The sequence below is a fragment of the Sparus aurata genome, chromosome 1, assembly GCF_900880675.1.
Source record: "Sparus aurata chromosome 1, fSpaAur1.1, whole genome shotgun sequence".
Lineage (NCBI taxonomy): Eukaryota > Metazoa > Chordata > Actinopteri > Spariformes > Sparidae > Sparus > Sparus aurata.
In genome coordinates this window covers 19,254,514-19,270,803 of record NC_044187.1, presented here as the reverse complement: position 1 = coordinate 19,270,803, position 16,290 = coordinate 19,254,514, and the positions used below count along the sequence as shown (strand labels likewise).

At 41.1% G+C, this 16,290-nt stretch overlaps 1 protein-coding gene across 8 annotated transcripts in view; it reads left to right on the top strand.

The window, feature by feature from the left end:
* Nucleotides 1-16,290, top strand: part of apbb2b (amyloid beta (A4) precursor protein-binding, family B, member 2b) — a 49,461-nt gene that overhangs the window by 13,963 nt on the left and 19,208 nt on the right. For 7 of the 8 annotated variants that reach the window (XM_030416328.1, XM_030416346.1, XM_030416292.1 and 4 more), the window contains exons 2-7: nt 3,724-3,831; nt 5,156-5,222; nt 6,354-7,430; nt 13,797-14,041; nt 15,480-15,611; nt 16,162-16,233. In XM_030416328.1, the coding sequence (XP_030272188.1) occupies nt 5,204-5,222; nt 6,354-7,430; nt 13,797-14,041; nt 15,480-15,611; nt 16,162-16,233 (1,545 nt within the window). In that variant the 5' untranslated portion in view covers nt 3,724-3,831; nt 5,156-5,203. Of the gene's footprint in view, nt 1-3,723; nt 3,832-5,155; nt 5,223-6,353; nt 7,431-10,615; nt 11,044-13,796; nt 14,042-15,479; nt 15,612-16,161; nt 16,234-16,290 lie in introns of those variants that run through there. The other variant, XM_030416355.1, reaches the window with a different exon arrangement.

The window sequence follows — 16,290 nt, the reverse complement described above, 5'->3', positions numbered from 1 at the left end:
TGGTAAAAAATAAGTTAGCACCTCTGTAGCCACCTCATCATCTCTGTCGAAGGCTAGCAGTTTAAGCAGCATAACGCACCCAGATCTCTTACGGCAGTCATTCCCAAGGTATTGGCCGCTGCCTCCTGTTGGGCCGTGAAGAGACTGCAGGTGGGTTGCCAGAGGTAACAATAAATAAATACATTGTGTAAAATTGCCATAGAATACTTGTGGGTACAATTTTGAATTAGTAAGTTAATCAGACCTGGTCAAACAAGGTAGTTCAATTACAGGTTATTCTTCATATCTCTAACCTATTTTTTATTTGATGTTGGGAAGTTTGTTTCCTGTCAATATGTGTACCACCTACCTTTACTTGCACCCAGCAGTGTAGGTCAATAGGTCACATTGCAGAGGGCGACATTATTTAACTGGGGAACAGATTTTTATACAACATCAGCATGTACAGTATCTTAGGGTGTGAGAGTTATGATTAAACATTTGGGATTTTTAGATTTCAAATTGGGCCGCATCATTCTTAAATTTGGGGATGGCTGTCTTTCAGAACTGCCAGTAGTTGGGTGACGTTGTTTGTTATGAAGGGACAGAAGAAGAATGCTTAGAATATAAACGGTAATATCCCTGGTTCTGCTGCATCGATTTTTAAACTCTCCATCTTGAGTCCAGTAACGCAGTGCTAATGTGAATACTAATGTGAATGCTAATGCCATGTGAAGGCCACTTTTGGAGCCGCTGCTGCAATATATTTGGCAAGTTAAACTCAAATAATGTCATCATATTTAACATTTATCCTTTGCAGTCAACATCTGGCTCAAGTCTACTACCCACAGACCCCAGCAGACACAGGGTTGTACTGCAGCAAGTGACACACATCAAATGCATGATTTGACCCGTCACCCGATGTTAATGTTTGGGCTCTAAGTGAACTTCTATAATATATATTGTATAGCTTTATCTGTCTGGTGGAGTGACTGTATATAAGAAGAGAGACAGGTTCATATACTGTTGTCTTAATATGACTGTGAAACCCCTTGAACCATAGGTGCAAAGCAAACACCTGTTTAATTGTATTAAGTTTCAACAATGGTACATAGTTCCCTTAATTTACTGAATTCCTGCACAAACTGTCCCTCTGCCCTACCATCCTCAGCTTCTGAACAATGATTAATATTCCGGACTCCTGCATATTATCCTTAAAAGGATAAGCAAAAGCAGTTAAAACAGTGATGAATATCAAATTAATTATGCAAAACTAAATGTGTTGGAGTATAGAGCCAAAACAACTTACTATCCCATTATTAGCCGAACGTACTTTACTAAATTTGTTTGTATTTTTACCAGTCAGGGTGAACTGTGTTGACTCTTGCGCTAAAGTTGGACAGGTTTGAGCCGGTTACAGGGAAGTCTATTACAGATCCAACCTGTAATGCCAGGTCAGCAGTGACATTTCATGGGAAATGATTCATATGTTTTTAGTGAAGACACCCCTTCATACAAATACTCTCTCCCACACAAACACAAGTTCCCAGGTATGCAGACTTGTTGCAGCAAGATTTAAGGAACTGCGCATGCCTTGTAATTTTAATCCCAGAATGCAACATTTTTTTATTGCTAATTTATGATTCAATTTTGTATATCAGACTTGTCTTTGTTCTAGGAAGTTTTCGTGCTTGTTCTGTAAGTTTTATGTCTTTGTTTATCTCTGTTGTTTTCTCTGTCAGTCATGCATACACTCTGATGTTATGGAAACACAGATTGTTCTGTGAGAGTCAGACTGTAAACTACCAAAGTTTTCTAAACTCACTTTTGACATGTTATCTCTGTTGTATCCATTGCTTAAACCATCAGAGAAAAGATATTACAGCACAAATAGCTGCTTTGAGGCCAAATTATACAGCTGCTCCTCAGATGGCTTACTTTTTCTTTTTTTCTAACAGTAACACCTAGTGTTGCCAGACAAACCAGATGTTGTTTGTCTATTATGTCAGTAAATAGTATTAGCTTAGAGGCAGATCAACTGTTCCTCAATATGTTGGATCGATTTACCAGCACCAGTCAAGTGATTCAGCATGCATACTTTAGAAGTATGCACTATTCATAACTTTGAGTAGTTGCATAAACCTGTACAAATATAAACGTTATGCAAGTCTGGAGATTCATTGTTAGCTATTGTATTGCCATTGTATGACTTTTTATATTTACCACATGATACATAGCCTGATGTCACTGTTTGCCCGTGGGCTTGTAAATGTTTTCTTTCTTTACTGACATGATAATATTGACTTTCCATTCACTTTTGGTCAGATTAGTTTTGAAATTAAGCAACAGATTGATTTATTTGTTGGAAAATACATTCCACTTTGTCACTGAGCATACAAAATGGATAATTTAGAGCTGGGCTAATTATATAACTGCCTTATTGCTGCCTTATTTATCGAAGGTGACAGCAAATCAGTAACTCTGCTTCAGACAGTACGGAAAGCAACAGCTCACACAAAGTACTAGAGGTAGCTTGATAGAGTAAGAACTAAAATGTTTCTTTTCTCTAAATCAAGGGCTTCTTTTAATCTGTTTTCACTTGTTTTTCATATAAATTACCACACACGCCCCAACTGCTAAATGCTCTATGTCCTTCATCTATATAAGTCTCTTAGAATAATGTGAAAACCACATCAGCAAATGTCAGTTGTTCTGTTTGCGCAGATTAGTCTGTTCAATGACATTTAAGACTGAGAGAAGAAATGCGTCCAAGGCTGAGGAGGCAAGTAGAAGCCTTGTAAGCTAAAGTTGTAGGGGTTTTAGTCTTCCTGCAGGGAGTTGAGGACTTCTGCAAAACCTGCTGTGACTTCAGTCATTATGTAGATAAATGAGAGGGATTAGTGAAGGGTCAATTAAACCTTAAAGAAAAAAATACAAAATCTCCAAATGGCTGCATTTAAATCAACACATTGATCCACCACTTTTAGTGTGTGGGACAATAACACTCTCACTGCTACTGAGGTTTTACGTGATTACCAACCTTTGATGATAGTAACTTCTTGCAACCATCTGCACACTTTCGCCTTTACCCCTGCTGCTGATTCTGATTAGGTCCATGAATTAGGTAGATTTAATTACGAAATGTGGAATTAGCTCGTAACAACAGACTATGTCAGCTGTTAGTTTGGCTAAAAGCTCCATGTGATGGGGTAATGTTTCTTTCATTAGTTACCACTTTATTCCCCCAAATCATTCCAGGTATTTTTCCAGACCCTCAGCCAGGGATAAGTGGATTTTTATGGTCCATTCTAACTACGCTTATTATCGTTCTCTCCGTTGCTCATAGAGGTTGTGTATTGGTGAGAACTGTCCACAAGTCTTGACTGCATTATGAAGTAATGTGTGTGCGTCTGTGTGTTGGTTGTTGGAAAGCAGAGTAGCGGGAGTTTACAAGTCTCCTGTGGCATAAAGTTTATGATGGTTCCAGTCAGCGAAGGGTTGGCAAGACTCTGCACCAAAGAAAGAAATATGAGCTCTGTACAAAATGAGCCTTATGTTCACATACACACAACACACACACGTACAAAGACACACACCTTGTGTATTAATGTTTGATCGAGGTTGTGAATAATTGATGCATCTTTATTATTTGTCCCTCTGGTGTCCTGCAGTCCTCCTCCTCCTCTCTGTTCAGCCCGCCCTCTTTCTCTTTCTCATTAATCCTGTTTTATGTCTCTCCCTCAGGACGCCGTTGCTTCAGTAAAGCCTTCGCGATTGGACGAAGAAAAGAGCCATTGACTACCAGTATGGACGCGCTCCATCCTGGAGTTTCCCACAATCCTTAGTTTTCTGGTAAGTACCTGCTGTAAAATGGCTTTTTTCCCCCCCCAAAACAGTATGTTTTTAACATTGAAACAGACTCCTGTAAACTGTCGAAGTTTTTGTTGCTTGCTCTGTCAGAATTGTAAATATAGGCTTTCATTATTTACAAACATTGCTGTTGTCCATAGATATGGGATGATATTCTGATATGGTGATGGTATGGTTTTTAGATACATTTAGAGCATCTTTTTACTTGTTGAAAACAAAATAACCTTTGCTATGATGGTAAGAGGATGCTAAATTAATACCAGAGAAATTAATTGAATAACTGTCAAAATTTCACAGTAAAAGACAAACATTCTCGTTTTACTTTGAAGCATCTGAAGCACGGTTTTCCATGCATAGCTAACTTAAGGTTGATCACTTGAGCCAAATTGGAGCCTTATTGTTGTTTGGATGAACCTAAAACTCAGTTCATCTCCATGCAGGCAAACCCTTCCTGTGTGCCATAATCCCTGCACCTTTTAGGTTTAAGAGCATATAAACATCACAAGAATAGCCACACTGTTTTTGTGCTTTTGACATGTCTTAGGGCCTGTGTCCACATAGCAAATTTTCATGCAGAAAAGCGCTGGCTTTGCACCCAGGAGATGAAGTGTTTTCTGTGTTTAGAGGAAAAACGCTGCATGTGCATCTTGCCCCTCTGTGGTTTACTATCCTATTCTTTTTTATTTAACATGGCAACATTAGAGCAAGGAAAATGTGGGTGCTTGGCATGATCTGTAGGAGACAAAAATATGTTGATTATTATCAGTATTAACAGTGACGTCACCAGCGCCTCTCTGAAAAGTTGAGAGATTTTCAACTCAAAGCACTTGGAGCAGCCGCACAGAAAAAGTTGTAATGCTTGGAACAAAGATGCTGGGTGCTTCCTTCTCACCGGAAACAAGTGAAAAAAGACAATGGCGTTACGTGGACACTGGCTTTTAGGCATTCTCAAAATAATCTGGAAATCTACCTCAGATTTTGATGGGAAGGGAAAACACTTTCTTCTGTTTATTGAGTAGCTGACCAGGAGGGACAGTTGATATATATAACACAGGTTACAATTCTTAACCAAATAAACAGTGGTTCCCTTACTTCTCTGCATATCATTCAGAATGCCACTTCTATCATTTTGATGTTGGTGGTGTTATGAGACCCTCCGCTGTTGTCTCCATAGAAACCAGCTGTAGTTGGGTTATACATGGATGAATGTGGTCTCTGAGGGCAACCCAAGAAGTACTCAGGATTCTTGGCATTCTTCTTCTAATCATTCTTGTACTTTTTGTTTCCTCCTCTTGGGGATCTTTAGATCTACAGCTGAGTCTACTGAACCCAGAACCGTGACCAGCTCAAGTTTATGACTGACCTCCTGTCAGGTAAAACATGCACACACACATGCTTGCACACATGCTTTCACATATGCTGTGTTTGTGTTCAGCGTTCAGTTGGTGTGAAAACCCCCATACATACATCTCCTCATGCTGAGCGGTTCACCATCCCTGCTCTGCAGTGGACACTAATGTGGAAAAAAATCCCAGTTTTATTCTTTATTTTTGTTTTTGTCAACAAATCCCACGAAAAAAGGCCGAAGCCAACCCTACAGTTGTCCTTCTTTGCAACATTTTAGTGTCCCTTTCTGAGCTGTGGTTTTCCAAAAACAGCTGAGCTCTGTAACTTAGCTAGTATTTACAGCACTAGAACAGTACTCAAAATATGCTATATTTCCACTGTTCTGCGGAAATATGTCAGGTAGTAAAACTGCCCAACTGCTGTATGTGTTTTCATTGATAACAGTTGCTGTGTGGCATGAAAGAAAACAGTACTATATACTTGGCTACACAGGTATTTAATATGATCAGTTCATTGTTGTTGTTTATGTTTTTTTATTATTATTTGCAGACAGTAATATAAGAATGTATACTATCACCAACATGTTTTAATAGATTCAGTAGACTTGAGTTGACTTGTGGAAATTAAAGCTCTGGTATGTTTAACTGCAAACTCACGCAGAAAAACAGGCTCAAGTTGCAGGAGTTCTTAATTAGTTATCATTAACATTATTTGTTGAACTAGTGAGTGCCTGTTCAAAAAAATGCTGTTTGGTGCAGAACAGCCAGTGATAGAGGTATCCTGTAGCAGCTAACATTAGCTAGCATATGACTGTTGACAGCAATTTAAAATCTCACCTCCAGTTCTCGCTGAAGAAAATAAAACCCCACTGCTGCACAGATTGGTGTTCACTGTTCATTCAAAGTATTAACATTGACTGTGTCGCACTTCCAAAATGCACCCTTTTCGACCTTGGGTCATCAGTAACACATGCAAAATGTGTAGTAGATTGGATGAATTGGATTGGAACCATTAGGACTCGCCATATCCTATACACAGCACCGGTCTTTTGCATAGCTGTTATAATGCACATAGTAGTTAGTAAGCAGCAGCAAAGCCCCCTACATGTCTGGATTGTAATTTGTTCACCTCCTCTTCCCACTCTCTTCATCTTCCAGGTGATCTGTCTTGTGGCACAATGATGTCAGTAGATGTGACCAATCACAATGGCCCCACTGCCACACCTCCCACCTCACTCAGCCTTCGCTCTTCACACAACCAGCTGCTCAGCAGTGATGTCATCAAACAGGGCTCCGCCACGCCTCCCAAGTGTCGCAAAAAGTATGCCCTTACCAGTATCCAGGCTGCCATGGGCCTCGGAGAAGCAGTGCCATCATCATCACCACCATCCTCATCCCCGTCACAGTCTTTGACCCCCACAAATCCCAAACTGGCCAAGAATGGAGTCAACCAGCTTCGTAAAGCCGGTCAAGATCACAACAAAAACACAACCGACCCTGAATTGACAGACGTGGAGTGTAATTCAGAAACTGCTGCTGATGACCTCAATGTAAACACAGCCGAGGAGTGTGACAGTCACACTCTCACCAATAATGACCGAGAGGAAGACGTCATTAATCTTGATGGTGAACCACACCAAGACATTATCGGTGATTCGGAGCCAGAGCAGAAAACTGAATCAGACATAGACTGTAACACTAACACAAGTGAGGAGCTCACACTGAATGGCAACACAACAGATCTGGGCTTTGACCTGAACATTGAGGCAGAGGAGAGCGATGACATCAGCATTTTGTCTGAGAAGGAAATTATGTCAAAGATGAAGATTGAGGAAGATGGAGACGAGGTGGTACCAGAGGAGCAGGACGAGGATGAGGAGAAGAAGCCTTTACTGGTGATTAAAAGTGAGTCTCCCGTGAACAACCACAAAGTTTCTTCAGGCCTGGAGCTCATCTCTGACCTACACTCCAACCTCAAGCTCCTCAAATCAGGCAAGGACTCTCCGATTCCTCCTCCTCCCTCCCCACCAAGGCAGGCCAGCCCAGAGGACACACCCCTGCTCTCAGTGGCCTCCTGCTCCTCCTCTTCCTCCTCCTCTCCAGAGACGAAGAAGGACAGGAGGACTGGTGCAAAGACAGACTGTGCTTTGAACCGCATCCAGAATCTGAACCCCAGTGACGAAGAATTGAGTTGGACCACACTGTCCCAGGAGAGCAACTCTCCAGAGGAGACAGGTACACTCTTAAACACACAAACAAAACATGCTGCAAAAAGTTTATCACTGTAAACCTTACAGCCACACTGTCATTTTCTGATGTTTAGCATAGTTTTCATGTGAGTGTGTCAGCTACTCTGTTTTTTTCTCCTGCTGTGTGCTATGTAGTGGTTTAGCCATCCTCTCTACTGATGACATGTTTCCATTTATGGTGACTACGTGCGTGCTTGTGTGCAAGTGTGTGCACATGCAGAACTCGGACATTGCTGGAACAGAATAACAAACACTCCAGGCTCCAGCAAATCTCCCAGAATCCCTCTGGGACAGGAAGTGCCCCTTGTTACCTCATGGGTGGTTAGCATGCTAGATTAGCTGCATCCCATCTCAAGGTGTGTCCTGTGTGTGTGTGAACAGGGCTTGCTGGCCAGTTGCAAGTTAAAACAAAATCTCTGGCTGCCACTTTCTCCCTCACTCTCAAGAGACGAGCTGATTTAGCTCTGGAAATCTTCTCCATAGATTTAATAGTTTTTTAAGTTCTTTAACAATAACAACATTTGTGCTCTGCAGATATTAAATGCGGGATGCTGTTAAGAAACATGCATAAACAAACATATGGTGGTTGGTAGTTATATGAACTAGTAGCTGTGTGCCACCAGAGAGAAATTTTTGTCCTACGTTTTTATCCCACTTCAATTCATTGGTCTTTTGGTACAGCATACAGAGACTGAGACTGATATTGAATAGAGCTGCCCAAATTGGGGATCATGGACAACAGTTGTCATGCCACAATATTCAATTCATTTTTAGAAATTTGAATAGAAATCACTGTTTATGCCATTTTATCCCCAAAGTATCCCTAATTATTGATAACCTTTTAATCAGAGCATTGTTGGCAGGGACACACTTTGTACAGGAAGTCGGTCAGTCAAAGGAGTACTTCTGTCTCGGTCAATAGTTTATGTTTACGGACTCCATTTTTAAACTCACATTATCTACTGTTGCTTTCTTTTAGTGGAGTAGAGAGAGGCATTGAGACAAGGCACTCGAGAACAAGCATGGATCACATAATTTGTTATGTCTCGGAAAATCTGAGACTTTCACAAAGAAAACCACAGTCCAGCAGTATTAAACAAATAAAACAAGCAGTCCACGGGCTTGTAATGGCAACTGAGAGATACGTGGAAGGTCTCATTTCTCAAATTGCACACATATGGCCAATAAAAAAAGTGATTAATACATGCAAATTGCTACAAATTGTTATAAAGAGCCCCTTTTAAGAAATTTGGATCCTATTAACATTTTGCATCAGTGTTTGCATTGTCTGTGGCCCATTATTAGGTGTAAGTTCTGGCTCGCCAAGGGAAAAAGTTTAGGCCCATCTGTCATTGAAGTAAAACAAAGACTCATTGCTTTTGGCTTTATTATAAAATATAATAATTATTACTGTGCATTAAAAAGCAATCTGTTCTGTCTTTTAAGATGGAGCAAATATGCTTTGACTTGTTTAATGTACTTATTTACCACAATCAATTGTTTTAACCTTAAAGCAACATTATGTAGAAATTAGCATTTTATACTATTTCGCTGTTCTTTTGAGGTAAAAAAGTTATGCAGTGTTGCTTTAACTGACATTGAGAATTAATATAAGTAAAGCCATTTCTGTCCTGTCTTATCCATACTGTTTGATAAAGTGCACACAGAAAGGCGTCTTGAATTTTGTAGCTAAAGAAATTCTTTTGAGCCATCACCTCTGTATTGGCCCCTACTCCTGCAGAAGGTCCGTTAAAGTCACTGCGTTTCTGATGTCAGCGCGATGTAAAATTCTGGATGTTCTGTTTAATTGGGCCCTTAAAACTCTCTGCCTTGAGCTTTGTTGTAAGACATATCAAACACATCCATCTCCTCTACAGCAGCAGCCCTGACCTCTGACATGAGCTCAGCTGTAAACCATCCTCTGAGTCTGTGAAAGTTGCAGTGCTCTGAGCTGTTGAGCCCCATTGGTCGTTTTTTTTTTTTTTTTGCCTCTCTTGCTTCTCTGATGACTCATCGTCCCTTTTCGAATTGAAGACTCTCAGCATCTGTGTATTTCATCTCAAGTACCAGCAGCTTGTCCTCCATGATGTTTGTGAGTTACACTGTTGGCGCTGCGGTAGAATTAACTTTCCATGTGTTTCTCTTGTTCTGATTTCCTCTCGCTTGTCTTTGTCTAAAATGTAATTCCAAAGTGATAAATCTCTTCAGGGGATGGCCTTATGTTTCATGTAGCTCAATTTCTATGTGCGTATTGATGAGGCGAGGAAGGAGGACAAAATGTTAGTGGCACTGTCATCTCTAGTTAAGACGTAGTGCCCTCCGAGGGCACTCGTCACTTGCTGACGAGTCGATAGTCATCATGCTTGTACCGTTCATGTTGGATTTATCGATAACACATTGTCATCCTTACTACTGTGCCCTCCTGTCTGCCTCTCTAGTACTGACAAAGCTGTGTTGTTTTCACAGGTGTTTGTCAGATTCCTATTGGGATGTTGCGGGTTAGAAGGCCAATACAACACTGTTTTCACACACAGGAGCCAAAACACACACATACATATGCACACACACACACACACACACACACACACACACACGCTGAGTCAAGGAAGGTCATTCAAAGAGCTCCTATGCATTCCGACACAACAACATGCATTGTAGCACTATGTGAACACCAGATGCTCCAATACTTTTACAATTCAATTTAGTTTAATTTAAATGGACTTTATTGGCAAGGAAAACAGATGTCTACATTGCAAAAGCATCACAGTATGTACATATATATACATATATATATGTAAAAAATGAAAAAAAAAATTTAAGTTAACAAATTAGACACTTTTCTCTCTTTCTGTCACCCATTTAATCTTTTAACCCTCAATATATAAAACTCCTCCTCTGTGCTGTTTTTTTTCTCCCTTTATCGGCTCTATGTCTCCCCTCTGCTCCTCTTCCTCCTCATCTGTGTGCCTCCCCTGGATATGATACTGAATGAAAGATGATCTAGGGGTTGCCAGGACAACCAAGAGAGGCTAAAGTGGAGGTGGGAATGAGGAAGAATGTGATAAATATGGACATTTTCAGAGGGTTGCCAAATTTTTAGTTTCTTTTAATGTGCCTGTAGGAGTGGTTGTTTTAGGACAGGAAAGGGAGGGCAAGCTTTTTCGAGCTGTTGACGTTGTTGATGCTCCAGATAGAGAAAGCAGAGACAACAACAGCGACCGTAGCTCAGCTGCAGGGGGATACACAACCTCCATCTCTCTAATCTCTCTCCATTCTCACTCGCTCTCCCCTCCTCATTCACTCTTTTCTCCCCCTCTCCTCTGCCTCTGTTTTCACGTCATGATCTTCCTGCCTCGCTGAGTCAATGTGTCTCCCTCTTTCTCTCTCTCTCTCTCTCTCTCTCTCTCTCTCTCCTTATCTCTTCACCCCCTCTTTTGCAGTGTCCCCCCCCTTCTCTCTCCTCTCTCTCTCTCTTTCAATCTCTGTCTGGGGTTCTCTCTTTTGGTTACAGTGCTGTTTTTGCTGTATGAGAGGCAGCTAGCTAACTATGATGCTGGGCAAAGACTACATGCTGGCCATTGTGATTGTCAATTACGAGGGTAGGTGCATCTGTCGGAGTCGGTTGAAAACCACACCGTGGGGTCGGAGTTGGAACGCTGGTCTGAGTGTGTCTGTCTGTGTGTGAGTGAGTATGTGCCCAAGTGTGTGTATATGCGTGTGTCTCCTCCAACACGGGGGATGAAGTTTGTTTCTGTAATCGTCCTCTAAATATCCGCCATAAGAATCTGTGGTCTGTGCATGCTGTTTATGTGTTTGTGTGTGGTGCATCGGTTTCGTCACAGTAGCTTGTGTGTGTGAGGTGTAGTTTGCCAAAGACAACATGTGTGTATCAGTGTGTTTTCCTCCAGAATCTCACTGCTCTCCCCTCCCCCTCTGCCTAACTCTGCTCTGGCATGGAGCTGCATGCTAACCGAGGCTATCACAGGCTTACTGCTACGTAGTTCGGCTGTGGCACCTTCCCATGAGCTGCATAGGTGCACAAGCCTATGTTTGCACATTTAAGCTTTTCCTTCTAATTCCACACTTGCCACAGTGCTTGCAGAGGGTGACGATGCTAACTTTGAGGCATGATATACCACTCAAGCCAAGAACAGCCCCCCCCCTCTTCCCCTCTCTCTCTGTCTCCCCCTCTATGTCTCTCTCTCTCCTCTTAAATCCACATTGAGTGGTCTGTTCATCTCAATCTGGCACCCATTCTCTGAGTCACCATCTTCCCCCTCGCTCACAGCAGAGACACTCAGGTTCTCTCTGTTGTAGTTTTATTTGCTCTGACCTATTTTTTGCTCATGAAAGACTGCAACTCCCAGAAGGCTCTGCATCCCAGCTCCTTGCTCTAAAGCACAGTCTTAAGCCCAAAGGGGTGTCTGCTTGAATGCCTAGAATGTATGGGTGCATTTTGTTAAGTTTTGTCAGTGATGTTTAGTCTGTTAATAAAACTTGGTCTAATAAAATCATTTCCTTCTGCATGTGTGTGTGCGTGTCTGACTTCCATCTCAATCTGGACCAACCCAGTCGTCATGATGACATATGGCCTGCTGTCGTGGCGACAGGCCCATGGGCTGTCTTTCATCAGCGTGGTCAGCAGTTTGAGGACTCTTTGTGCAGTCACACACACACACAACTACACACAAACACACCAGCTGACCAGTCCCTCAGAGCTTATATCACCTTTACGAGTTGCTACACCACCTAATGTAGTTACGGATCATCTTTATTACTTCTGTGCGCTTGTGTTTCAGCTGGCTTGACTGTCAGGAAACTGCAACCTTCAGATGAGATGACATTTAGTACAAAAGTGAGAGCTGAGGCAGTGATATAAGTACTCTGATTGTACTTCCGCAGGCTTGTGTGTGTGTGTGTGTGTGTGTGTGTGTGCGCACGTGTGTGCACGTATGTGGGTGCATGTGAGAGAGTTTGTGTGTGTTTTCAATGTAACTGCTATATTTCCTCTACACATATCACTGCCCAGTAAATTAAGGTAACAGCCATCTGCTCTATATAGTGTTGCTGTCTTCTGTTAGAGAAGGGAAGTTTACATTTTACAAGAAAACATACACACTGAGCCAGCATCTCTTAAATTAACTCTAGAGTTTTGATTGCCAGAACATGAACACAATTGTTTGTGCAGGTGTTTATTCATTTCGTTTAAAGATATTTTCTGCTTATCCTTCCATTTCATTTAGTTCATTTCATTTAGGGATATTTTTTGTGCAAAAAGTAGTTTTCAACTCACAAATTATAAGCACATTAAAACTTTGTGAGTCAGACACTTTAATTTGAGTTTGCAACACTTACGCTTTCATTACCATCACTGGCAACTTGTAATTAACTTTGTATTGTACGGAAGCTATAAGTAGGCGGGTAAGAGTTAAATTCAGAGGGGAGGCTGGCTTATTGGAAGCAGTGTGTACCACTGCAGACTTGTTACATATTGATCTTGAAAAAGAAACAAATGATCGGGTCCCTCTAGTCTGGCTCTGCTTTCGTTGCCTCCTGAAACAATTTTTTCATTTCAATGTTATTGATCCTCCAGAGAAGTCACTTTGACCTTCTTTGACATGATCTACAGTAAAGTATGTCGGCTAACAACAAATGCACCATAAATATATGAGACATTTTAGCATGTGGCATCATTACAGACAGCTGGAGATCCACCCATTTCTTGACCATAAGCTTTGAATTAAGGACATGACTTCTGATTTATGAACTGATAAAAAACAACAAATTAAATAACTCATACACCCATGGAAATGACAGGGCAGATTTGCATGATACTTACTTCAGAGAGGAAGCTAATACAATTACTGCAGAGAACTTGTCCTCATTTGTGTCATATTGAATAAAAGCACATATGTATTTGTTCGACTCGTGAGAAGAAAGCTTGGGCTTTTGTATATAGCTGAGAGTTGTTATTTGCCTGTGTGAAAGGTTATAGTTAAGAAATGTTTAAGGTATGTGTGTGGATGTACAAGCGCGACAGCAGCTCTTAACAAGTTTCACTCAGTTGTCTTCTGTAGAAAGACGCGGCTGTTAAACAACAGCTGCAGCACATTCTGGTAATATAAGACAGCTGTTCATATCGTTCATTATATGAGTGTGGGATGGTTACCTTCCAGTAACAAAGGCCAGTTTGATCAAATGGATGTAAAGTAAATCTTCGATATTTGTGTGCAGTCACAGAGGTGTGTTTTTCAAGCATTTATAAGTAGTAGAAGTATATAAAAAGTCTGAATTATGCTTTTATTTCTCTTAATATTAATAAACCATCCAAATGTGTGTGTTCGTCCATCAGATATCTGGAGTGAGCAGTCGTTCCAGACAGACCCTGACCTTCCTCCGGGATGGAAGAAGATCACAGACATGGCCGGTATCTACTACTGGCATATTCCTACCGGCACTACCCAGTGGGAGAGGCCTGCCACCCGCCCAGCACCTCCTGGACAGACAGAAACCCAGGCCCTAGGCGACCACACAGCCTCCACACCACGAAAACACTCCCTGGGCTCACTCAGTCCCTCACCCACTCCTGACCATGAGGTGAGTGATAGAACAGCAAACACACATTTGAGGTATTTTAATTCAAATGTTTTAACTGGCATTTAATTGTGGTTACATTTGTAATTGTTCTGTTGAACTGTGATCACCCAGGGCAGTTTAAGCGATGGTAAGCAATTTGTTAGTATTTGTGGCAGCCAAGCTCAGATTGTGGTCGGAATTCAGTCTGAAGATAATCCGCCCTCAGTGTGGAGAGATTATGAAGAATGAATGGGAGAAATCATGAGAACACAGATTTGAATTAACACAAAGATAATGAAGACACTTGGATTAAAACACAAGCATATGCTGTACAATAGTCAAATATGAAAACAACTAATAACTGCTTTTTAGTCACGAGAAAAATTCAAATCCTCATTATTTTCTAGATTGTGTTTATAAGTCTTAATTATTGCAGTTGAACTTGGCATTGTAATCATTAATATGTATCTTGGAGGTTCTGATAAATAAGCAAAATTGCAAACATCAGACAATGAATATGTCAGTAGCTATAACATGTGTGGGTACTGTCCTGTTAGTTGCCAGTTTGTCAGGTACATGTAGCTAAAACTGATGCACTCTAATACAGCAGTCCTGCAATAATATATTAATAAAATTTCTATTAAATTGTCCAACAGCTGACATGTGATTGGCAGAATATCTTGCCTTTTCATTTTGGGGCTGCAGCAGGGCATCATCTGGAGATTTAGAGTCTCACCTTTTATTTGATCTGCATCCAGCTCTCGTGGACAGTCATATTGACATCATACCAGCCATTGCGTACAGTTTCTATATCTGTTTCTGTAGAATATGTCGAGTACATGAAAAGAATAAACACAACAGGTGAAGGGCAGTGTCTTTCCCTGCTACTGTGTGTGTGTACATACACTCATGTACGAGCTGCAGCAGTTCAGCAAAGCAACCATCGTGCAGCTGTTCGTGCCAGCTGTAACAGTATAAACAGGACTGAATCAGGACTGTTGACTTCATACTTTAAGCTGGGTGTACCTAATGAGTGTATAATGGAAATGCATTTGGAGTGCAGTCTTCTTCTACTAAGTATTATGTTCTCACTGATCTGAGAAGCTTCATGCTCTTCTAGCATTTTAATCAGAACTGGTGTTATCGATAATATTTTGTGATACATTTATTAACATTTAAGGAAGCAACATTGTATTTTCATGCCCAGGTAAGGAAATTATCTTCTGAATGAGTAACATGGGAAGAATGTGTTATTCATTCAGAAGACATAATAATACTGTCTATGCAAAAGCTCAGTATCAGTGTCAATAAGGTGACTTAGCGTTTTTTTAATCCCCAAATATCCACTTATTTCTGTCAACAGTCAATAAAAGTATGCATCAGTGAATATGTATTAAGTAAAACTGATGTCATGACTATGTGTTTGTGTGTTTGTGTGTTTGTGTGTGTGTGTGTGTAGTCGGGCCAGGCCGAGATCTTCTACAGGGCATCAACTCGTTCAGGCAGCACCACCTCTGACAGCTCAGTGGAGCCTCTCTCCACTCACGAGCCCACCCTCACCACATGTGGATTTGTCAACAGCTGCTACTTTGTAAGTTAGCAACAAAACATTCTCTTGGTTTCATTGTCCTGTAAAATTAACTTTAAGCCTCCATTTTGTGGTTTTAAAGGAGACAGTGAATTGGTTTGATTGTACTGTATAACTGCTTTAAGGTTAGTGGAGGAAATATCTTGCAGGACAGCCAGGTAAAGACTCTGAGCCAGAGAAGAGACTGTCAGTAGTCCAGTCTGGCAGCAGAATACAGTACTGCCACAGCTCTGAGTCAGTCAATCAGTCAATCATGCAGAATGATAGAGGGAAATGGAGAGAGGGAAGGAGATTGATAGAGAGGAGCGTGGTGTAGATAAAGTATTGATCTAGCGAGAATGGACTGATGTTGACAGATAGATGTGCCATATTCTCAATCTGGCACATCTATCTGGAGCGACTGACCTGTAGACTACTTGAGTATTAGCCAGTGACACAGAAGCTGAAATGGCAGACAAACATGGTGGAGTAACATGTCCTCTGAATACTAACTGCACAGATTTTAATCATTTTTAAATGCTTTATCTCTGTCTTCTTCTCTTTCTCTTGTTAGCCTCGTTCGACATCATTGCAGGGGATGCCTGATCAAGAGGGTCACTCTCAGAATCCTGAAGATGAAGACAAGGTAGGGCGCTTCAAAACTGTACCCATGCTCTGTTCCCTTTTTGAACCACCACTCTTC